Genomic DNA, 26,045 nt, shown 5'->3' on the forward strand with positions numbered 1-26,045 from the left:
TTGGGAATAACCACCGGCTTGCAGCGAGCCCTTGCTCAGGTTCACTTCAACAACAGGTCAGTGAAGTTCCAGTTGGGCTCCAGTCGAGACAGACTTTCCTTCCTTGCATAGTTCAGACTTCTGCAGCCAGGTGCAGGACTTGATTAAATCTAGACTCACAGGGCTAAATTAAATCCTTACATAAGCAAGTGTAATGTTACTGAACAGACTTGTGTCTGCTCTCACCAGGTCATAATTTGGTCCGATATGGACAAAAACTGTCTACTGGGCAACTCCTGCTATATATGTATCCTTAGGACAAAGCCTGGAGTTCAACCTGTTATAATTTTAGTCCTTGAACATATAGAAACTTTTTTAAATGCTAACCATTCATTATTTTTTTACCAAGCTGTTCAGAAAAGAGCTAACAAAACCTGAACTCCTCAGAAGTTATACCATACTGTTTATATCACAGTAATTATTTTGCATCTTTTTCCACAGTACTTTCAGCTTCCTTCTCTGTCCTTTCCTGCTGAGTAAGAAACAATACTACTTATCTCCTGGTTTGGAGCTCTGCTTGAGTTGACTGGCTGCCTCATTTGCACACGCCAACTGCCTGGTCAGTCTCTGCCTCTTGGAATGCAAAAAAACTAAATTCCACCTCCCTTTTTCACACTAGCAGAATAAATGTGGATCACTCTTTTCTACTCCAAATACCCATGAATTTGATATATTTCAGACTTGTACCTTTCTATCAAATTGGTTGGAACTGAACAACAGATTCAAACATTAATGAGGGAACATGTGGAAGAAAAGAATATGAGATAACTGACAGTGCAATCCAATCATTAGGAATACTGGCTAAAAATGACTTGCTTCTAACATTTCAAATTAAATACACACATACTCACAAAATCCAAAACAACTCTGAAAAAGCACACTGACAGTATATGGCTTGCAGCAACATGATTTGAAAATGTCTGTTCATTTTGAACCACTGCAGAAGGGAAAATCTTTGAAGTTTCCCAGATCATATTCTTGCCAGTACCACATAAATTACACCAATTCAATTTCTATTACCCTCTACTCCAGACCTATTAAATCTTTCCAAATAGATCTCCTTCATGTCATGCATGTACAGTGAGATGCAAGGCCCTTTTTATCATACACTTAAGAGGTTGTGATGGGGCAGGGTTGGGTGACATACTGCTCTCAGACATGGAGAGTAATTTCCATGCTTTAAAATAAGAAATTAATCCTGATCGCCTCTATTACATCTTAAAGGAAGTTTCTCACCTACTGTGCCTTGATCAGTTTGACATTAAAAATATCTGTTTATTGCTGGTAGTTAAAAAGATAGAAGAAGAAATAGGAATCAGCTACAAAACATGAATACTTGAATATCTATTCTCCTCTTGAAAATTGTTACCCAGCACGTAAAATGAATAAGTACATTTTCATATCACTGCCATTTGCTCTTTTCCTTTGCTGTTCTCTTCCGTGTTTGAGAACACAAATAGGAACACATGTAGGCTATTTAGCTGTCTTAGAAGAGAGGAAGATTGTCACAATCTGAAAGAGATAGTTTATATTAATAGGTGTTGAGTTTTTCAGCAAAATGGGTTTACTACTGACCAGTGTGAAAAACATTCTCTCAGTAAGCTGCAATACATTGATAGATTTTACATGGACTCCTTAACTTACTTCATTACAAATTGACAACATCATTGACAGCACATTTTGTTAAACACAGGACTGCTTCTTAAATTCTTCAGCAGTAAGTCTTACATTTTTGGGACAGTAAATCCTCTCATTTTTGAAAAAGAAATGATATACACTTTAGGACACATTGATCTGGAGGATGAGTCTAAACTCATTCAGGCTTAAAAATCTGGGAAATAGCACAAGCTGACCTGAGTTGCATTAGCTTTTCTGAATTCTTATGTGGGCTCTCAAAAGCCGTGGTTCAAATGTAACAGAATAGAAAAGAGTTTATGACTGTCATTGGGTGCCTCAGCATTGTGTGCTGATGCGGCCTTGCATCATGTTGTGGCAATGAGCTCCTGCTTGAGTAGCAGAGACAGAACAGAGAGAGAAGTATGTTTGCAATGAATTCTTCTTACATCGCCTTAACTGGAGCACAGGCGGATGGAGAATAATGTAACAAAGCAAGGAGATAGTCTGCAGGACTAGGTGAAATATCTTTCTGCTTCCCCCCACATTTTAATCCATAAATGGGTGGAAGTATGCACCTCCTCGGTAACTTCAATCCTCAATCCAATCTGAATGCTGAAAGTCTAACACTTTAAAAGTGAGGTATTTTACATAAAACCACAACATGTTTTATATTGCATTTTTAATTCCCTCAGAGGTTAGGAGCAGAGGAAGTCAGCAAAAAAGCAGGAAAAGTGCAAACAGCATTAAAATGAAGAAGCATCTTTTTTTCTTCTCTCCTGTTTTAGGGCACACATGTGACCAAGGTACTAATTTTTAATGAATGAGGAGAGAAATAGTTTGAGGACTTGTAAGCTTTCTTTTTCCCTATTGGTGCTGCTTTTGTTATGGAAATATGCAGAAATAGCCTTAAGCTGCCCCAGTGAAGAAGCAGTAGCCATTTTCTGCTTCTGTTTCTAATAAAAATGAGCCCCATCAGAAAAAACGACACAAAAGGAATTGAAATGACCTGGCTACACCGCTTTCAGACCTTTGTACAATACTAAATAATGCTATGTGGCAATACATTACGTTGTAGTGGCATCTATTCATTAGCTACAGATACATGTTCACAAATGTGTCTTAGCCCATAAGGAATTTGCGACAGAGCAGGGGACCGAGCTCACAGCTCTCAAGCCCAAGAGCTTGATCTCCCCTCTGCAAGAACTGGATATTGCTTTGATAGTATGGTTGCACTTGGCTAGGGGGTAGGGATTTTTTGTGTGGCACCATTATGGGAAGAGCTGTTCCAAGAAATGGATTGGTCTGATGGCATTTTGTTTCAGGGTGCTGACGTTCATACATCTTTCCTATTTCCTCAGGGACTGAAGTTCACATTTGTAGGCCAATTGCAGATAAAACTCTGACTCTTGCCTGTATGAACCTGATTCTTGAAGCTGACACTTCCAAGGCTCCAACAGATCACACCTGTCATGAGTGTGTGAAGTACTTCCCAGGTAAGGGAAGGGCTTTGCAGATGAAGCAAAACCTAAATTTAATTGTCTTCAATTTAAAGCCAGTGAACACAGCTGAAAATAACCCTGTTTTTTTCTAAGTAACCTGTGCAGATGGGCTGCTGTGTTCTGAATGGAAATAGTAAAAGAAAAACAGGTTATTCATTGAAAATTAAACCAATGAATTGACATAGTAATGTGTCATTTTCTAGTTTTTGTTTTAAAAGCAAAATGAATCACTGTGATAAGATTGAAATGGTGTATTTTCATTTCAAAACAACTTTCAATTTCATATATAAAAACCTGAATTGAAATAAACATTTTTTTAATGAAACAAAATATTTTTGCTGATCCTAAGCAATTTTTCCCCCAAATTTCTTTTTCAAAAAAGATTTGCAACATGTGATGTCACATTTTGAGAGAAAGAATTTCAAAATGATGATAATTCCTTCAAAACAGCAAGTCCAGATCTTACTGAGGTTAAGTTCTGAGGCAGGTTAGAGTTAAAAAAAAAAAGAAAGGAAAAAAAAAAAAGAAGGTTTTCTTATCAGTGCCCAACAACTTGAGTAAAGAAGCTTGCACATCATGAATACAGAGCTACATTTGAAAGGCAGACAAAGGCAAGATGTCTTGATGACTAAGGATGCCTGGTACAGAAGGTGAGGGTACAGATGTCTGGTAGTTTTTTTTCAAATATTTTCCGTACTTCACTGTGGCAGACTTTACCTTTTCACAGCTATACACAGATGTTTTTCCTCCACAGGTTGAAAGATCGGGTATGCATCATTCACCTGGAGCTTGAAACCTTGATAGTTGTTTATAAAATAAAACTAAATTCCTATTTTTATAACTGGTGTTCAACAAATTGATTTACAAATCACATAAGAAGAATTCTTGGTAGCTATGAGGCACTGGAACCCCTGAAGTTTCTCAAATACTTTACTAAAGAACTGCTGAACAGAGATTGACACAGCCCCACAGACTGCTCAGACTTGGAGSCAGAGGAACAGCAGGCGGAATGATTTCAAAGCCCTGCTTGCCTCAGCTCTAAGGTGATCCTTCCAGTTGAGTGCAAGAGCAATTTCAGTATGAAATTGCATATTGTGGACAAACAGAAAGAAGGAGTTAGCCCCTCCTTCCCGCCTCCCCCCAGCCCGAGACACTCGGCTGCAGGAAGACTGCAACATGAATGTAGTGAACTGACTAGGCAGCATCAAAGCACTATGTACTGTAGGAAAGAAAATGATAGGCTATTTTTAAAATGCTATTAAGGGGAAACTTACCCATTCACAAAGAATACCCATTCACAATCCTGGCTTATCTTCACAGGGAGAAAACTCCACATCTGTGAGACAGTTGCTGAGAAAGCTCTGACTCTCGCACATACAAGTCTGACTTTTTAAACTGACATTTCTACTTCTCAAGTGGATCAAAACTGCCAGAATAGTTCCCCAGGTGGACTGGAGGATTGTAAAGAAGAGGCCTTTGAAGGAATTAGCAACGGTGGCTTAAGAAACAATCTCACGAATAATTCCCAGTGCTAGATATTACCACTCCCATAACAGAAGCAGAAGAAAGGAATGGTTACCAACTGCAAGTGTTCCCATGTGGGAAAACAGCAAATTCCCTTCTGCTGCTGATTCACAATACCTTTAACTAACATCTGGCAGTGGGGCAGGACAGACAATTAAAGACAGTAACATTTAAAGTGTTGCTGCTAGACTTGCCAAGAGCTCAGCTGTCAGAGTCCTTATACTGTCTTCAAGCCTCATCTGGTTTTCTCACAAGGGTATGGATATGATAAACATTTATTCTTCAAAAATTAAAAATGATCAGAAATGTCCCTTATCTAACATGTCAGCAGAACATACTGTGCATCTGTAGAGTACCAAAAGCAGGGATTAAATAAAATTTTGCTAGGTATTTGGAGAAAAAAAACTTAGAGAGTTTGGTGTGGGTTAATCACCTCTTTCATTAAAGAAAGGAATACACACTGAGAACATCTTTCTGCCGTCTGATTAAGCAATGAGCCAATACAATTGTAAATCTTCCAGAAATTCCCCATGGTTCAACTCAACAGAGGCAATTCTTTACTTCTCAGACCCTATCCTTCATTTTCAAATGATCACTATATTAATTGTATAAAAAACTTTCTACCATGCTGTTAAAAGAAATGGAATGTGACTGTTCTGTGCTTCCCTTTAGCAACTCTTGAGTATTAAGGGATTGAATTATTCATATGTATTTTTAATAGAACAAAGATTTTTAAGATTGCTCACCATTCAATTACTCAAACAGCAAGTAAAACCAAAACTGTTTGCTTCTAGTACAAACAATGCGACAGTGGTGCACACTATTCGTTTTTCTACTGTTTTAGTGGCTGATGCCACTTACTGCATCCGCTACTGAGGTAAAAAGGATTTAAAGGTACTATCCTATCCCCAGTGTCATGTGCCGTGAATTGCCTTGTAACTGATTGGAGTCTTTCTTCGTCTGAATAAGACAGATTTCAAGTCTTATCTGCACTTACCTCTATCATTTACAAGTATTATTTCTATGTAATACTTACCCACATTACATACAGTTTCATGCAAGTCCAATCAAGTTTAACATATTCATTTAGCATGGTTCAATTCAGACAGACTTTTTTTCTGTTAGTAAGCTGTACAACCACAGTATTAGGACAGAAATGCTGGGATTTGCACAGAGAGATATTATAATTTCATTCAAGATGGCAAGAATACAGATGACAACCACTTTATTTTTAGGTTTCAAAATAGACCAAAAAATCTGAAACCATATCAGAAGGGAAAATAGGCCCTTGTCAAAAGTAAAACACAGAAATACAGATGTGCTAGGACTGTATCTTGCAATGCACATTTTATAAATCAAGCTTTTATTTCACTAATGGAAACTGAACCACCACCAGTCTGCTTGAGAAGAACAATCTAGGAAGATGACATTATAGCTTTTCCTTTAAATGTTATTTTAGAGAACCGGAAATTCTATTGAAGATGTTTTTGTTTGCATTTAGTATGTACCTGAGCTGTCAGTGTAGTTATAAGGTACTCTCTTAGACTGCTAATGGATAATAAAGCTACAGACAAAACTAAAATAATGATAGCTCTTGGCAGGTTACACTTAAAAAGTTTGCTCAGACTATCAACGAGCCTTTGCTTCAATAGTTAATTTGAGATTCAAGTAAGGAAAAGGTAATTGTTGCTCTGCACAGTTCTCCCATATCTCACCGAACCTGAAGGCATTTGGGATGCAGCCTGAAGAGAGCTCCTATATACAAAAAATCTTTTTCTGATTCTCAGACCCCATGATGGACATTCACCTCTACCTTTTTTTTTTCAGGAAATACTTGTGTTAGAGTCTATATACTTAACTCATATCTTGCTTTTATTTTAAAATTTGAAAGCTTTTTCTTCCCAGTCATCTCAGTGTTACTATTTTATAATCCTTAAGCAGCATTCTGAAAACAGCACATTATTAATATGCGACAAATAATACAGTTATAATTATCAGTCATTTATTGTAGATTAGCTATTACAGTTTGTTTTTTTTTTTTAATACCTGTTAACATGCCTTGAACTCCTTGTGCATTATTGGTTTGTTGGGTTTTTCTCTTGATTTACACAATTGCCTCTTGGTTTTTGTGTTTCCTCAAGCTCTTTTCACTCAGAGTACGTACCTTTGTAAGTAATCTCATTCAGGTTGATTCAGTTCTCGTTTCTGTTCATTTTAAAGTTATTTTCTTTGGCTCACAGCAGAACATCACACAGTCTCTCACTGAGTTATTAAGGATTTTCACCCCATATCAGCAGCTCATCAGCAATTACTTTTCTGCACACAGATCCTTAAAGATCCGGGACATGACGATTTGTTAYGCTTTCTGTGCTGAAACAATCATGAAGGGAAGTTCCTTAAATGTTTCCACAAGAAAAAGAGTAGAGAGAYGGAACTTAGCACTTCTTACATTTAGCTGGACTTAGGAGATCCTTGACTTCAACCCCAGAAATTGAAAATCATTATATTTTTAGATCCAGACACAATGAATGCCTATATTCATTGCCTTTATATAAATCTGTGGATATATTCAAATACTTAGCTTGCCTGACCTTAATTTTGTGATTCGCCTATAAACCAATCATCTAGCATTTGAATTGACTTGATAACAGCGATTTTACTATCTGGTAAAATTCAGCTTTAATTTGTGTTCTACCATCAACCGAAATTTACATAAGGCATTATATTTTGGGTGATATAATGGGATCTATATTCACATGACAAGGTCTGACTGTAATGTATGCCAAGTATTTAATAATTTCAATTCAGATTCAGTGAGTGTCTTTCACAGATTTGCTTCAGTGACCAGATTATATGTACCTTTAATCATCTGTTTCTACACAGCTCTTCATCCTAAGCAAAATTAAGGTTTCCCATTTCATTCCTTTATAGTACATGGTACCTGCTAACATGGGCTTATTTTATGGAAACTCTTAAAAAGAAATATAATTCTCAACTTTATTCTAATCTTTATACATTTAGTCCAGTCTTTCAACATTAAGACTTCCTGTGGTACACAGTCACTAGATGTGAGCCTCTAGTACTATCTTCTCCATGCTAAGGTTAAATAAAAGTAAATCCATGCTACAAGTGAAAAAAGACCCAAACTGTCTTCATTATTACTAAATATGAAAAGAGAACAGAAGGAAAACATGGTGCAGGCACGTTCACACTGGTTGTATGCCAGCTAGCCTCTAATCCAGGAACAATTTAGCTACCTGAGCTAATAAACTCTTAAACCCAGCTAAAACAATATTGTGTGAACTTGCCATCTTGCCCAGATGGCCTGGGGACTGAACGACGAGGAAAGGCCCACAGGGTCGAGCCAGCCAAGAGGCCCTCCTCTACCCAGAGAAGCTGTAATCCCAGAACTCCCAGGGTTCAAAGCCCAAAGGTATAATATGCTGTAAGACCGGCTTCTGGGATTGGTTTGGAATCCAGTTCACTCAGACTGGGAAGCCTTCACAGAAGCTGCTTTTCTTATTCCTTTACTATTTTCCTGCCTAGTAGTCCTTCATTCATATCCTCTCCTGTTCTTCCAACCTGCTGGGTAATTCGCTAAAAATATGTTGTCAGCGGAGGTTCCTCTGAATCACTCTTCTGGACTCCATTTCCCCTTGAACTGCAACATTTTTATTCCTCCAGCAGTTGTAAGGCCATGCAATTAATTCCGACTGATAGTTAATCTTCAGGTTAAGCCTTCTACAAGCAGCTGGAATGGCATGGACTGTACCACCTGCTGTTAGTCTATGGCTGCTGTGATTCTACTGCACTTGATTTCACTGTTTCCAAGTCAGCTTTTGATTGATTATTTCCAGCATCACTAGCCAGTGTGTTGCAGAACCTTGTATTTTCAATGTGTTAAGCTACTGTAAACCAGCACGTGTGTCTATAGGCCACAGTGCAATACAGTATAGAGATATCCAAGGTAGTTACTATGCATGCCAGAAGCCACAGAAGTGCTTCAGTGCAATGCTTTCCCCAGCTAAAATACTCTTCTCAGCTGACCTAAATTGTGTAGAGCAACTTTGTGGAAGCAGGAAAAGACCTGCCAGAAACATCTTAGCTGGCTTCTTAAACGCTAGCCCAGATGTCTCTTCATGGCACTGCACTGTGCCATGCAGACACTACCATGTATTTTGGTTCTTTTCCTTTATCCACAATAGACTTTTGTCATCCACATGCACAACCACAAATGTACTTGTGTTTTGAATTTTTTCATATTTTCATAGGCAATATATGACATCTTTTTGTGCTGGGCATCTGACTGGGCTGTGATTGTCTTTCCCTCTTAATTTTATATATATATATATATTTATATTTATATTTATATTTATTTATTTATTTATCCTATGGTATTGGCCATTTCTTTATAACATGATATGACTTTTTAAAATATTTACACTTCTGTTTTTCCACTGCTGCTAATGTTTTCATTTGAGGAGCATCATTTTCACTAGCCCTCCAAATATCAGCTACTCTTTGCAAAGTCTGTTCTTTTTTTTTTTTCTTTTTCCTCCATAGTAAGTTCTTGGATTTAACAATCACATATACCACAAAACATCCAGGTTCTGGTCCATCTGGTAATTCTCTTATATATATACTCTACTGCAATATAACAATGCTCTTGCCGGTCAGCTAGTTTTTTCAAAAAATAAATAAAAAATAAGAACGCCTTCACTTTCCCTAAGGAACACTCTTCACTGTGTACTTGATTAAAAACAAAATGTCTCCTTCTACCGTCCTTCAGGCTCTTTCTGATCCTACTGAAGAACAATGTTGAGTGCTACCGCTTCTCTATCTACTGCCTATCACAGTCAACCAATAGGTTGACTCACTTGCCCTTCTCTGCCCTCAAATTGTTCCTCACTATCATTTGCTCTAAATTGTTTCAAAGAAAAAAACAGGTTCAGAATTTAATGTAATAGGTCCATAGTTTTCTGAAACCCCAGGAAATTTTTGATATCATACATGCAAGTAACTACTGTCAGGTACAAGACCTTTTCCCATTCTTCCTCCCACCACCACCAAAAAAAGGATTTCTTGCGGCTTGGAAGATTCTTCGGCATATAAAACGAAAAAAGCCACCAGCCTGAATATCATGACATTTCATAACAAAATAATCTTAGCAATGTCATCATAACTACTGCTTCACTTCGACATATTCCAATGTATCAGTTTCATTCTCCATTTAGCTTGTGTACTGGCAAACTTAATTTCCGCATGTACCCACACTTCAGCACAAAATAATGCAAACTCCTACACTTTCTATCCATCTCTACAATATGCTCATTTACTCCCTTAATATTGCTAAGAAATGAAAAAATAAATGCTCTAAGTGGGAGTAGTTCTACTAATTTATTACAATGAAATATTATTCTAATGTACTGTTACACATTTTTAAAATATAATTTTCATATTCACGTAGAAAATAACTTGCCAAGATATTTTAACAGACTCTGATTCTCTTTCATCATCACGTTCTCTTTTTAAAGATACACAAATACAAGCATTCTGGCTTTCAAAAGTGGCAAGTTATTTTTGATACCTTGCTTTTTGAGGATTCAGCGAGACACTTCTTGATCTTGAAAGCTCTAAAGAGCCTTTTCTTCTTTCCCTCAGAGTACTAAGAAACCCTTATCCAAAATCGTTTTCTCTGGTTTCCCACCCACAGCTCAAAACTAAGGCAAGCAAGAATACATACTGTAGCTGAAATACTCAGCCCAAGTTGTCTATCCCTACACATCATACCATGGGTCTCAGTGAAAGATAAGAGCCACAGAGTTACCGATAGTAGCCCTGTATTATGAATGTGAAATCAACAGATTTGTCCTACATGAAAAATTAAAGTTAACTGCAGATGCAGGAAGAACTACTCTAAAAGAGCTTCATGGAAAGTTCTTTGTGAAAAAGTATTTATCCTCTAAACTAGATTTTTATCTTCTAAAATTTGCTTTAAATGCTAGAAACCTGACAAATGTTATATAAGGTATTTATAAGTTAATGCTATTCAGCTCTGAAAAAAAAAAGAAAAAAGGAGAAGAAAATCCTACCCCTCTGCATTCTTTCTCCCTCAGTTTTCCAACTATGAAGTCATACTTCAATTTTTCTCTGTACTGTATAGTTTTCTTGCATTTTTCCCATTGCTTTACAAGATATGTCATAGGTCTACTACAGGATATTATGTTATTGAATGGGTCTATTAAACTCTAAGGAACAGTGAATCTCTAATTTATATGTGTACCCTAGGATGGAGTTAGGCTTGCTCATTGTCTACTGACTGATACCATCTCCACTCAATTACGCAATAGGAAACAGAGCGTGTGAAGATGGAGATGTAAGTCCATCCATCATTGCTACTTGACTTCACATTACTCAGATGCTGATTCTCTCAGTCCTCCCGATAACAGCCCTTCCCTGTCTGCATAAATAATCTAAAGCACGTACTTCCTATTGCCCTCTCTATTGCAAAAAGACACATTATGTTCTTTGCTTCTGTCTCTGACTTTTGTTTTGCCCAAGTCACCTCTTTCTGTCTGAAGATCGTTTGTGTGTACCTGCATCTTAAATTCAACTGCTTACTAGGCATGTTCAACATTTTCTCCCAGAATTTTTCTAAAATCACTTTTGCCACCTGCAAATGCTTCTGCTCATATAAATTAGAATCTGAGGTTGAAACACTACAGCGTGGTGTAGGTTGGGGTTACACTTGAACTCAAGTATTCTGAGTCTGGCTCCCACAAACCAGGAAAATGGGTAAATAAAGCTAACTAAGAAGGAGAAGCATCTATGACATGGAGAGAGACAGGATTTTAATGCCAGGAARCACTATCCTTCTCTAAGAGAATTCTATCACAAAATTTAGTTTTGATAGTGTTACAGTGAGAATTAGAAGTCATCTGCACTAAATAATGACTCCTTCTGAACTGATATACATGGCCAGTTGCCAAAATCCTGTACCTTGCACACTGTGCATGTCAGAGTCTCCCTACGAGTGTCTTCATATTGAGAAAGAAAAAAGTTAGAAGTTGTTTTCATGGAGCTGATACTAGAGCTAGATATGCCAAAAGGCATGATGTTTTGATCAGAGACGTATCCCTATCTCTAAACGCTCCCATAAGTACTAATGTTATACTGCCATCCCTGAGAGGGAACAAGAGCAGCTGCAATACCCAAACACGCTTCCGCAAGTTCACCTGAGACACTCTGCTGACTGGGAAGCTCCTGGGAGCTTTGCAAGTGCGGTGCCCTCTCATAACCCATGCCTAGTACAGCAGTATCTCTGAAAGCTTTCAAGGTGATAGGGAGTTAGATAAATGCCAAGTACTGTTGCATGTAACATAATCAAAGGTCAGCTAAAGAAACATATTCTGCTGCCGAAGGATGAACAATCCTGAGGTTGGAATGCGCTTGCTACTCTTTTAGTAAGACATGAAAGTGCTATGACTTGATGGTTAGCATCAGGCATGGGCCTCATCAAAAATTTAGTCTGTTGGTTTGTGGCAAACTTACTATGATCAATGTCAACAGAGCACATGTTTTATTATCAACAGACTCTTCAACTCCCTTTTAAGGTAAAGAGCAGGTATTTTCCCCAGTTTCATTTGCCTGACTGAGAAAAACTGATATGCCAGATACCATCTTTTTTTTTGTTTGTTTTTATAGTCTGACTGCACATTTTTATACTGATGAATTCAAACTACTTCAGCATCAACAGCCATCATTCAGTTGTACAGTACATAGGAGCAACACCTGTGCTTTATAACTCAATGGTCTACTCTATCTGTATCTATATCCCCTGCCAAAAGGGAATAGGAAAAAAGGCTGCTATAGCAAGCTGAATGAAGGTTCTTTTAAGTCTTCTCCTTATCAACCATCTCTGTGTTTCCATGGTACAACATTTTCGATATACATCTGCATTTATATTTATGCCTCACTGTTCATTGCCCATTTCACATCCTTAAGAAGTACCACCAGTGGAGATAAAATAAAATAACCTATATTAATTTAAAATCGTATTTGCCAGTTCTGCATTGTTGCACGTTGTGCTTCTTCCAAAGGCAGCTATATAATTATAGGTACTTGGGTGCATAAAGTGATATGGAGGTTTCTATGGTAATTATTCATTTTAATTGAAAATTGTGTAGGGAAAAACTCTCATGTGCAACATGCAATTTGCATCTGTTTCCAAAGAATCTGAATTTGCTCAGGGTGAGTTGTGAATTCATATTTTCCGGGAAGATATAATCTTTAAAATTCTGTCTGGGGGAGAGGCCAGGGAGGGGGTGGGGGTGGGCGGAGGGCAAAGCTACCTGAGGGGGGTCTGTTAAGATTAAAGATTAAGACCATTTATCCATTTTTGTGAGTCAACTCTCTCTTTAATTTTAACTGTCAGGTAAAGATTTTATGCTTCAAATGAAATAGCTTAACAGTTAAAAATTAAATGGATACACAATGTCCTTGAAGCTACAGGTTAGAGGAAGAAGAAAAGACTAGTACAAGGAAGGACAACAAAGAGACATTATACTGGAGATGACAGCTCATCTGTAGGACCACATCCACAAGATCAAGTGTATTTATTTTCACATGTTTTAGCTAGCATGTGTTAAAATGAYAATGATGACAAAGTTCATTCCAGCTTTAATACATTTTAGAGTGTCAAAATAAGACTTGGAGGGAAGCTAATGTTTTACCTTGCTTAGCTATTAAAATAAAGCTATAACCTGCTTTCCCAAGGTAGACATGATGCACGTGTGTATGCTCTTTCAGGACTTTCACATGCAATTTTTACTAGGAAGAACATGTTAAAATCCTAATGAAGACAAGATTTGTGACACTGAAGGAGTCTGCCAGTTGTCTCTGCTATTGGACACTCATTTTCTTATACTCCAGTATCATGTCTACCCAAGGAAGATAGGTCACGTGACTTTTTTGCTAAAGCAATTTCCAGTACAACTTACCAACTAATAACAGCAAACAAATCAGGATTACAAAAAAGTGTTTAGTAATAGTTGCCCTAGCAAAATATCATTTTCCTACAGAAGACATGTTCTGGGAATGCAGCTRGGGAAGAAGAAAAGGAAAACCTCTTTGGATTTCCTTTCTCCCATTTCCATCATGATAACGAACCAAATACCTATTAGCCCTAAAATTACAACACATAATAAAACTTCTATTTCAAATGATGAGGACCTGAAAATCACCGCTGAACTGTGGTCTCACATGCACTAAACTCACAGCATCGTCCTTCCGAAAACAAAACTCCACTCCTCTTTTTCTGTCTGTATCATTTCAAGACTGTACAGGCCAGGTGCCAAAAATGTTTCAACTTAAATATAGTCCTTGTTTCATATGTTTACCTTTCATAAATACTAAATTGGTGTGTGTGCATGGGGGGGGGGGGGTCCTTACCAACTAAAAGACCTTCCTGAACTGAGCAAAATCTGTAGTTAACAGTGTGCAAGAATGATAGTATGTAAAGAGAACCAGAAGAATCAGGTAAAAGTAACAGCAAAAGCTGCATTGTATTTGGCTCAGTGCCAACTGAGTGCCACTTCCATACTTATGCAGAATATCTAAATTGGAAAAAAGAGGAATAGAATTCCTAACTTCAATGTCAATGACTGCATCACAGTTCAGAAGTAAGTGAAATGACATGAACATGCTTTTTATACTATATGTCATCCATTTTGAATAAAATGGAGACTAATCGTAAACCCCTTGTCAAAAGGGCAGGACTCAGAGGCAGACATTCCTTCCCATCTGACCAAATGACTGTTTCTGCTAGCATACACCAAATGTTATTTCTGTCAGAAAACGTCTTTGCAAGAGAGGAGAACCAACTGCTTATGAAAGAAGTAAACATGAAGGAGTTTCAACAAGGACAATCTTGTTGAGAGGGTTTTTCACTGCATGGACAATTTGCTCTATTTTTGGCACTTGCTCTGCCACATGCTGACAGCTGTCATCTTCCTCTGCTGCTGCTGCAGCAAGGACCTTCTTTTGATACTTTCCTGACTACCTTCATTGTGTTACCTGAATCTCTCACAATTATTAAAACATAGAACAATCCAACAGAAATGTCTCCTTTTTTTTTTTTAATGCTTCTAGCCATAAAAGAAATGTATTCTCATTCCCATGCATGTCATTCTTATGAGCACATGCATAGAAAGTAACTTACTGAAAGGTGGTAAAATTAAAGGAATATGATTTTAGTTTAGTTTCAAAAGTGGTAATATCCAGAGTTACTCAGCTCTAATGGGTATGAACTCTATCGATGGAGTTCCCCTAAGTTTCTGTTTCCTACACAGAACTTAATCCTACATCATGGGCTCCTTCTCAGTGGCTTCTGTGAATTTTCAGGGCTTGAGAAACATAGCTATTAAGCAGTGGTTTTCATGATGCTGAAAGGAGAAGTAAGATCTTAAGGTCAGTTTTGGCTAACCCTGAGAGGCATGTTTGAAAAGACTTTGGGTGAGGCACTGATCTCTATAAATTAAATTGAATGACCAGATCTACTAGAAACCTGCTTTCTCTAGCCAAATTGTATGCCTGGCTGGGACAAGTGCGGAAGGAAAAAAGAGGGAGGAAGCCTTTTCAGTTACATTTGCTATAATTTACACTTAGAATATCACCAAGATATCAGAACTAGTAAATATTCTCTCCTTGTAGGCTCAATAATGCAAGTATCAAAAGCATCACTTTGTAGAGGAAATCTCTTTCTTATATGTATCAGTTTAAGGACACAAACATACACACACAGAAAAAAAAATGTAATTCCATTTTGAGAGATGGCGGAAAGCTTTTCATATAGGGTTTATGCTGCTCACTCCCCTAAGTATACGCAAGTCTGGAAATGTCACAGGCAGAATGCAAAGCTTTGTCATTGTAAAAAGATTAAATATCTCTGCTTGAAGGACCTAACTTTTTTCTTGATCAGGTTAGACATTTTCCTGTATAACTGATGCACAGTAATCCCTCTATAAACTAACCCTCAAGTATTCCTTAAATTATTACGACAGAGCTAAAAGTTCAATAAAGAGTGTGGTCCCTTAAGTTTACACACTTCAACTCCTCACATTTCCTGTGGGGAATATAAATTGCTTTTAAGTACTTGCTATGCTGCATGCCACTTAAATTCTGTTGCTTGAATTCATTATATTAAAAAGTAGTACAAACATTAATTATTCTTCTAAAAGTAGAGATTTATCTAAGGTATACAGCAAATTAAGTTCATAGTAAATGGGTTACATAGTTAAAATTAATGTATTTGCAGTCCTCCTGTGTGCTTCTTGACATCCTTTAAAATGTCACTTATTTTAGAAAAGATAGAGATTTTGCAAGTATTTATGCCCTCTATCAACAGATGAGTTCTCTCTGCTTTTGGAGACATTATTTACCCACCTCAAATCACTAAACAGTAGAGATAAAATAAAGGGGGCCGTATGAGTAAAGGCTACAGGACTGGACTTCGGACACAGAGGTTTGCACCTTACAAACCTCTCACATTCAGCCCTACATTCAAAAGGTACTTATGATTTCGGAGAAATTGCAAATCAAATGATTACACGCTACAGGAAATTAGATAAAAGAGAAAGGAACCACTTCAACACCATAAGGAGATTCTATTCAACTATTACATTAAGAGCAAAAAACATATTTTGATTGCAGCTTCTGCAGGTATAAAATGACAGGTTTTAGACTCTACTTCCATTCAAGTGCATAGATCCACAAAGTATTTACTTCCTGAAACTCAGTCCTGCAAGGGGTTGTAAAGTCTTGTAATCATTCAGCAATGCATTTGGACAGCACTTATTTAATTTTAAGCAGAGGATCAACTGCACTTGTCAAATTACATCACACAGGATGTAGCACCTTTCAGAATAAGTAAGAATTAAGTATAAAGTACTGCTGAACTTCTGTACCACTGAAATCAACACCAAAGCTTTTCCATTTCGGATGCAAGGTGGAGATTTTATTCCTCATATCTTTATTTTTCATTAGGTTAACATTATATTATGTAAAATATAATTATTTGCTTTTTCATTTCAGATGAAGACAAAAGTCTTAGAAATATATCCTACTGCACTGACAATACCCTTTTTTAAAGGTATTGGCATTTTCTTATATTTATATATAAAGAATTGATTTTGTTTAGTTGTTACAGTAAATACTTTTATCATAGCAGCTACATACTACACTAACAACCCAACAAAACTCCAGTACACTTGAAGCAAAATACATGCATATACACATACATACACACACACACAAAATAATTAAAGTAAGTTAAAAGGTTTACTCCTTTCCTTGACAACCTCTCATCATCCACAAATACTCTTCCAAAATATTTTGAAACATTTTCCAAATCAACTTGCAATAAAAATTCCAAATATTATTCTTTTCCCTAAATATAAAATTTTATACACAAGAAAGTACTTCAGTGAGTGACCTGCCACCCAAAGATAATTTAATAATTATAGCTAAGAGCATTTATTCCTGGCAAATATTGTCACATTAAAATATTAATTGGAAATGGTTTTAAACAATTATTTCTCAGAAAAATGATGCAGAACCATGAGTTCAGGAAACAATTTACCTTTCTTGTCATCAAAGTACAGCGTCTGTTGAGCTGGATTTGACCACTGGAGGGAGGTGTTATCATTCTGATCGACCCTGCAGGTCAAATTTGCTGTTCCCCCTTCAACAACCGTGACATTCTGTGTAAGTGGAAACTGCCCTTGGCTGCCTAAGGAGGGAAGGGAGGGGAGGCAAGGAGAGGGGAAGAGAGAGAGGGGAAAAAAAAAAGGTAGCATATAAGTTGTAGCACTAAATTTGTTGCAGCAGCTTCCCACAGATGACAGTCTGAATTCAATGTGATTTGTCCAAAGAAACAGTACAATAAATTGAAAAAAATTATATTAGCCATATAGTCTGTATCAGAGAAACAGCCAGCTTAATTTAACAGTTACAGTTATTGTGTTCTTTTCTTTTGTTGTTTTCATAAGTCAAATTAATTAGCTTCAAGGAAATATTCTACAATCTGCATTTCCTCAGGCATACATACAAACCCAGACATCCAGGATATGCCTCTACACAGGGCTCACATGCTACACACATATAAAGATGTCTCAGTAGAGATAACATAATTAAATGGCTACTTAAAACATCACTAAAAATAGCATAAAAATCCACACAGGATTTTTTTAATCAGCGAGAAAGGGGAGTCTAGACTCGCTGTTTCTTTTTATGCTTTTTAAAGAACTCTCAGGACGACGTGTTTCCTGCCAGCTCTGCAATGTTGTTGGAGAGCAAATGTAGTGTGAATTTAATGCTGGATACATCCGCCGCCAAGGGACTATAGCCTGATCTCCTGTGAAGATGGAACTGATGATGTAGCAGCTCTCCTTCACATCTGTGATTCTATCCCAGGGTATTATGAATCACATTAAGTGCTTGCCGAAAAGTCGCAGGGAAGATTTCCAAAGACCTCTGCACAACATAGGAACAGTGCCATCCAGTTCTTGAATCGCAAGCGTTTCAACTGACATAGTTGGACTAAAGTGTTGTTTTGTGTATTGTGAAAGTAGCGCACGCTTTGTCAAACGGTACAACACATTCTGACAAGAATAACACAACAAGGGAACGTAGTAAAAGCGAGGGTTATGTTTTTATCATGGGTAAGGAAAAGTTCTTCAATAACAAGCAAGCAAGAAACACCATTACCTGGGAGCTATACTTAATTTATTCAAGAATAAACATAAAAGACAGACAATCCGCTACTTTTAAATTAAATACATCCTTCTTTCTCCTCCTCCTTTTGTACAGGTCCCATTAATACAACAGCCACTCAACGTTAGGTAGAGCTGCTAGCACACGCTGTGCAATGCCAGGACTGACACTCAAGTGGCACGCATCGAAAGTGAAAAATCTCTCTACAGTCCTACAGGAGCGAACCAGTTCATAAATATGTCACGTAAGTACACCAAAGAAAGGAGGATATGAATATAAAATATCCACTATTTATACCAATCGCAAATCCAGAGTAAAACCCTACCAGAATCATCCTATTTTAGTTGCTCTCATCAGAGCTGTTCCCAATTAAATTAGAACGGGGTAGTGCCTTCTTTTTTTGGAGACACGATAAAATTTAAATCTATTATCTATTATACAGGTTTTCAGATGACCAAAGCAAGGAATTAATAAATAAGGAATTAATTACTAAACTACTATTTTACTTGCTGATGTTGCCAAAAATGTAATTCTAGCCAGGCTTTGGTAGCTGTCCAATACCCTGTGCAAAATGATTTTGATGGCCTTAGCCTGGTACATGAGTATCAACATCACAGAAACCATTAGTGCTTTGGCAGTTTGGCATGCTTCACAAGCACTCCATTTATAAAAAAAAATTATTCTCCTGCTTAAATTTTTACATCTTGATGAAACAATAAATTATCAGCAGTGCGAAGGAAAGGCTACCTCAGTAAATGAAATTACATTAAATCTTCTATTAAAAAAAATTCTTGCCTTTGGTTTAAAAAAAAATAAAAAGGTCTTCATAAAAATGCCAAATCTGCATAACTGGTATGGGAAGACAAATAGAAAGCTGTATCATTTTTGCATAAATATCAACTTCCGGTAGATATCTGAAGATCAAAATTTGCTACATATTGACACTTACTGTAACAGAACTTATACTAAATCATAAATAAGGAATATTGGAAATACTATGGCTAATTTAAATGCTGCAAACAATAAATGCCAAAATTCTCATGACATCCTCTGTATCTGACACTTCATTAATCAAACCCTGCTTCTTGAAAACCACATGGTGAGAAATACTTGATGAGTGAAAAATCATAAACAAGGGTGGAAAAAGAAAACAGAAAAGATTTGTCATTTCCTTCCATTTCTCCTCTTTCAATTCCAATGTGTCAAGGAACCTCAAGATATTGCATAAATTGCTTATAGCTTAAATTAGAATTTTAAAAATCCAGAAAAATGCACACAGCCTGTTATTACTTCCACTAAATTACAGGCATCTTACCAAAGAAATAGCCTTCTGAAGAATGAGCTGTGGATAAGAGACTATATGGGCTAAAATATATTTTGCATACAAAAAGCTACTTTCATATCATTAACCAGAACCTAGTTCCAGAGAAGAGTACAGTGAAACCTCCCATTTACGTTAAAGAATAGGAATGAAAGATAGTTTAATAAAGGACTGCTGTGCAAAGATGATTGAGAACCCTATTAACATGATTTGAGAAATCTCCCTGGAATTACCCTATATTCTCTTTTTGATATTGTAGAATTATTATTATGGAAGTTCTCAGTGTGTGTACAATCTACCATTTGCTAATGATGGTCATGTCACAGACTTGTTCGACCAGCACAGTGGAGAGAAGGTAAACTTTTCTGATCGATCATTTAAATGGAAATTGTAGGTTACCGTGATTTGAAGTCAGGAGAACTGCCTTTTCTCTGATCACCTTAGTGAGTGCTGATGTTTTGGAAGTTATATTTTGATCTAATACATAAATATAATGATCTAACACATAAAAGTGAAGCCAAAGCATTCATCCTATCTCTTACCACTACAGAAGCTGTGTGGATCTGGAGCAGATACACATAGCTTCACAGGAAGCTTTGAGTGGAAAAAGAGGTACAGAGAAAGTAAGCCCATTTAACCTGAAAATTAGCCCAAGTGGAAGGAACTGTGTGGAACAGGGAAGAATAGACAGAGCAAGAGCAAAGGAAGGGATACTGCGCACCTCTGAATTAAGTCCAAATTATCAGTAAGTGATGGGAAAGCTGAGACAGAAACATGCATGAGATTGACTTTGTTACTTGTATCAGTTTCTTACTTGGGTTACTGAACTAGCAAGTTTGGGGCTGGAGGAAAAGGTTGTAACAGCCTATAGCAGATAGAGGACAACTATAGAAAGCACCAATATTGTGCCATTTAACACAGTGTTAGAAGCACTGGAGAGGTGTTTTTACACTGCTGAGGATCAGATCTGGTCCTGGGGGGGCTGATGTTAGTTTGTTGGAGGGGTCTCATTTCTGTTAAAGAGGTAAGTAGCCTGTGCCCAGGAAGCATGCCAGAGGAGCTGTCAGCCCGTGCAAGTGCCCATGGCAATGAAAAGCAGGCTGTGCCGAGCCATCAGGGAAGCAGACAGGGTACTCCCAGCCACTTCCAGGTACCTCCATTCAGCTATGGGGACAGCAGGCTCCTGCTGCTGCACAGTAACCCACAGCTGGAGACCACTAAACTGGAATCAGGAAAACATCCTCCAAGTGACCTGCTTTAGAAAACACTTTTAGTGCTGGCATAACTGACTACCACYACAAAAAGCTTTCACCCTCCCAGCACTGAGTATGCTAGTGCTGTTCCATGTGAGTAATCCCATTAAAACAAGAATGCTCGGTGATGAGCCTTCAGGAACTGGGCAAGTCTTAAGCCCTTGCCAAACTGCAGTCAGTGTTCAGATTCAACAGGACTGATCCTCTAAAAGAAGCACATTTCTCATCATCATTTCAATGTCCAGAAGGTACCACTGTGGTTCTCTGGTATGAACTTCTCTTAATACAGGTCTTAAACTTTCTTGTCTTAATTTCTTCCTTAAGTCTGGGAGCAGAAATTGAACAAGACCATGTCCTTTAAAAAAGCATTCCACCTTGATTTAAAAAGTCTACTAATGGGAAACTTACTGGCACCTTTGTAACTCATGTCAGTGAACAACTGTCACCATTGTTTAAAAAAGAAAACTGTGCTTCATTTCCAGTCTGAATTTGTCTCGTTGCAACACCTAGCATCTATTAGTTCTTGTTAAATCTTTTTTCCTGCTCTGAAGAGCCCTCTATTATCAAATTTTTATTTCTTTTGTAGGTACTTAGAGACTGTGATCATATCACCCATTAACCTTCTCTTTGATAAGCTAAATAAATTGAGCTCCTAAGTCTTTCTGCAGAAAGCATGTTTTTCTAATCCTTTAATTAGTCTGTGGCTCTTCTCTGTGCCCTCTAGTTTGTCATCTTTTTACTGAAGTGTGGATCCCAGACCCAGAAACCCCACTGTAGCAGCCACACAAGCACAAAATACAAAGGTGGTATCACTTCTCTATCAGCACTTCATATTCTTGTTTATATAATATACACCTGAATGAGTCCTCTTGGCCACAGTTCAGACTGGGACTCAAGCTCAGGTGACTTTCTACCACGACATGGGTGTTTTTTCAGAGCCACCGCTTCTATGGTAAGCCCCTGCTCTGTTTCTATGGCCTCCTTTTGTGGTTCTGCCATGTCTGTCCCCATGTTTCGCTGCGCTGAAACATTCATCTCTGTGAGCCCAGTGACCTGTGCTCGTCATTATTTTATGTATCACAGTTTTTGTGGCACCTGCAAACTTTACTGGCAACAATTTGTTTTCCTAGGGTGTTTCTAAAAACAAATCCCCCAAGACACCTGAACAGTACAGAACCAACTGTTCTTCCCTATGCAGAAAATGCACAGAAATATGATTGTTCAGTGTTGATTTTTTATTTATCATTATGTTTTCATCACGGTTTCCAGTCAGTTTCTAATCTGTTTAATATTTGTCAGGCTGGTTTTGAATGAGTTTTGTTATTAATCAAGATGCCATCCTATTTAAAATCAAAAACCTTATAGGAATCGAAACACTAAAGATTACTGTTACCTTCTTCAGACATATCTATAATATAAGAGTTTGCAAAAATATATTCAAAAACACATTGAAAAGAAACTCATTCCTAATGAAGCTTTGTTCTCAAACAGAGCATGACAAAAGTTTCTGTTACTGTAGAAAATTCAGTTGTAAAATAATGTTTGTATTTCCTTTCATGGCAGTGATGGAAGTGAGACATAACCCCATGGAACTAACCCAAATCTCAGATTTCAAAATTGATTCTTAAATCTACCATTGATTTGTCACATGGCCTCAGGCAATCCAGTTGATTGATGCCTTGCTAACCAATCTGTACAAAAGAAATATTGATGCTATTCAACTTATAAAAAGATTTGGATTAACCAGGGTACAAAACATAGTTTTGTTTTTTATATATGTGCTTTCACTTTCTCTCATCTGATTTCATTGCATACTGCTGCTGATATGGGACAGAGATATGCACTTATGGGGGACAGGGGCTTGAAACAGTGGTAAAATAAACTTTAGAATGCTTCTGTTTGAGTTTGTCGATGAACATTTGTACTACTTTCTTGCATATATTGTTCAAATCACATAAAACTTGTGGTTTGCGCACACATACTGTTAAATAACACTTCTATACTTGTTACTTTACAAATGATTTGAGACTATTTCTATTCCCTCATCAAAATACAACTCTTCTTCAGGGAGAAGACCTTCTAGTAAGAAAGCTAATTCCAAAAAGATAAATATTTTTGTTTGTGGAATTTTTTTTTATTTGATGTGTAAATTTTGCACGCACTCAAGAGGTAAAACCAAAAAGACAGGATGGCTTTCCAAGAATACTATGATGAAATCAAAATTTTAGGATTGATTCCAAGTCTATCTAAATCTCCTTAATTTCTAAATTGGACTCAGCAATGTCACAAATACAACCGTCTTACAGGAATTTTTGTATCATGCTTAATTTATCTTGAAAAACAAAAGCAATGATGGCGGTAACAAAACCACATTCACATCAATAGCAAACAACACCGAACTAAGATGTTCTTTACTCCAGCAAACCTCCTACAGTCAATATGCACAAGAAAGAAAGGAATGAAGAATGTAGCATATGACTTAGTAATAGTTAATTATAAGTTAAACTGCAACATCCACGGAAGACCTCCAAGCACTTCCCACACTGCTCATCAGTGCATTAAGCACTTCCCAGCTGCATCCCCCTCTCAGTCGGCACTGTGGTAGCTGAGCAAACCAAGCTCTTTTATTTGCCTCCCACTGGATGCCTCTCCCTTCCCAGAACAGCTGGGCAGCCCTTCCCTTCCTTGAAGACGAGCAGTGAGAATGCCCTACCGCACTCCAGAACAGATCTTGCTGGTACATTATACAGTGGCACTAATAATTCCCTACTTCTGGTTACAAGTACAGAAAAAAAAGAAAAAAAGTAGGAATTTCATACTTGTGCAGTACCAAATTTAGTACTTGGCAGATACTGAGACCCGCTTTAGAAGATGCATCAGAAGAAAAACTACCGCATGGGACTGCATGGTGAGGAGGGGACACCAAGCCTGCAAAGGCCAGGGCTCCCTTGAAAGTAAACATCCACGTACACTCTCAGGGCTTTGCTGACTGTCGGCTTTAGAGAATGCAAAAGAAAGCATGATGCAGATGAGCGTCTGGGAACATGGGCATTAACCCTGTTATGCTGATGAGATAGAAGGTGGCAGTATAAGCTGGAGGATAAGAAGATATAAACTGGGATGGAGGAGGGGAGTGAAACTCAGGTCTTTCACATAAATTTTACTCTGGATCAAATAAACAGAAACACCTCCCCTCCCTCAAAATGCTACTTAGTAAATACTAAAGGGACATTTTATTTTTATACGCAGGTAGAAAACTCAGAACATCCTAGATTATAAGTATCCTGCTGGACACAACTTTTTAGATAAATTCAGAGTAAAGTACACATCAGATTTCAATTAACTAAGGTGACTGACAGATACGATCAAGATAATGAATGTGACTTTGTATTATCACCGTTCTACAGCGATGCCTACTGATGCGGCTTGCTCGCTTTCTTTGCGAGAAATGGCTAGACAACAACCCTTCTGCTCTCCACTGGCAGGTAGGGTCAGTCAGACACATACATCCATTAAAGTATATCCTATTATACTGTTATTTTACTGTCTGGAGTGTACTAGTGAAGAAAGAGTGGTACTGATGCACTGTATACCAATTCCCTTATACCAAGCGAGAAAGTCAGAAGGTTCATTGTCAATCATCAAGGTTATACAAAGGTAAATTATAACAAGCAATTAAGTTATTGCAATGAGAAGAAGGCATCTAAATATCATGATCATTATGCTGTATCCTGGTATTATTTCAGTTATTTTGCCTAGATGCAGCTATAGTTAACTATATTTTATCACAAGGTGGTTTTGCGACGCTTTGAGGAGGACCAGTGCTGTTTTCCAATAGAAATGACAGGTTCATTTCTCATTAGCCACAAGTTGTTTTCAGTCAAGAAAGGCATTTTTTTTTCCACCTACAAATCATGGCTCAACTGCTTTTTACAGATTTTAAAACTGATTTTATCTCAGTATGTGACAAGACCATGGGTGGCAGAATAATCATTATTTGGTCCAGTTTGGAAACATCTGCCTCATGAGTTCATCTCATGTTTATTTGTCTCTTATTTTTTTCTTTTTTTTTTGTACTTTTTGCAGTAAAATGAAAGCTCTCTAATGAGGTCAATGCTTCAGTCTGATGCTTAGGTTATATATTCTAATCAATTTATCAAGATAAATATAAATGTGATTTAGTGGCTACAAATACTAAGAAAACAAATTTCTCTCTTTACTTTTGTTTCTGCAGAAATACATTTCTCTAGGAAAAAAGTTACATGATAAATTAGGAAGTTTCACTGTACCAATACAGCAAGTTTTGCCTACTAATGTTATTGTTTGTCAGCAACCCATAAAGAAGAAATGCATGTGGAAAGAGAGGAGGTACTGGACAACAGTGAATTAGCAATTTTTTGGCACATTGGCTTTTACCTTCTGCCGTGAGCCTGGCTGCCCAACAGCCCTATGAGGTACATGAAGTTTATAACCATATTTGAGGGGGAAAATAGAGCCTATGGTTTTATTCATTCTTACAGAAGCAGCTTATAGCAGAGATTAAATAAGAAAATCATTTATTCTTTCCAGTCTTGCATAGAATCACAAAGCCATGGGCTTTTAAGTTGACCCCTTCAGAGTATGATGGCAGTCAAAAGCAGGGCACATAAAACTGGGAGAAACGTAAAACTGCGCGAGTGGAAATAAAGAAGAAAAAAAAAAAGCCTTGAGGAAATTGCTATTCAAATCAGTCAGAATTTTTGTATTGATTTCAATAAGACCAGAGAAAAATACAGAATAAATTTGGGTGGGGAGGGAAACAACTTCCTGTTTCAAGTCTAGAGAGGTGGCCTGCCGGGAGCTCGTGTGAGAGATGTCATGCAAAGACTGCCTAGGCTCGTCCATGCTTCGGACTATTATCCACTGCTGCTCTTCCATGTGGGCACCAATGACACCAAGGGCAAACTGGAGACCATCAAGCAGGATTTCAGAGCTCTGGGGATGGTGGTCAAGGGTCTGGGAGCCCAGGTCATCTTCTCCTCA

At 37.5% G+C, this 26,045-nt stretch overlaps 1 protein-coding gene across 1 annotated transcript in view; it reads right to left on the reverse strand.

Annotated features, from left to right (window-relative positions):
* The window catches only part of CADM2 (cell adhesion molecule 2), a 702,128-nt gene that overhangs the window by 165,118 nt on the left and 510,965 nt on the right, over positions 1–26,045 (reverse strand). Inside the window, exon 3 of the mRNA XM_026083401.1 lies at positions 17,317–17,466. Coding sequence (XP_025939186.1) covers positions 17,317–17,466 — 150 coding nt within the window. The remainder of the gene's footprint in view (positions 1–17,316; positions 17,467–26,045) is intronic.

Source organism: Apteryx rowi, unplaced genomic scaffold, assembly GCF_003343035.1.
Source record: "Apteryx rowi isolate R43461 unplaced genomic scaffold, aptRow1 scaffold_60, whole genome shotgun sequence".
Classification (NCBI taxonomy): domain Eukaryota; kingdom Metazoa; phylum Chordata; class Aves; order Apterygiformes; family Apterygidae; genus Apteryx; species Apteryx rowi.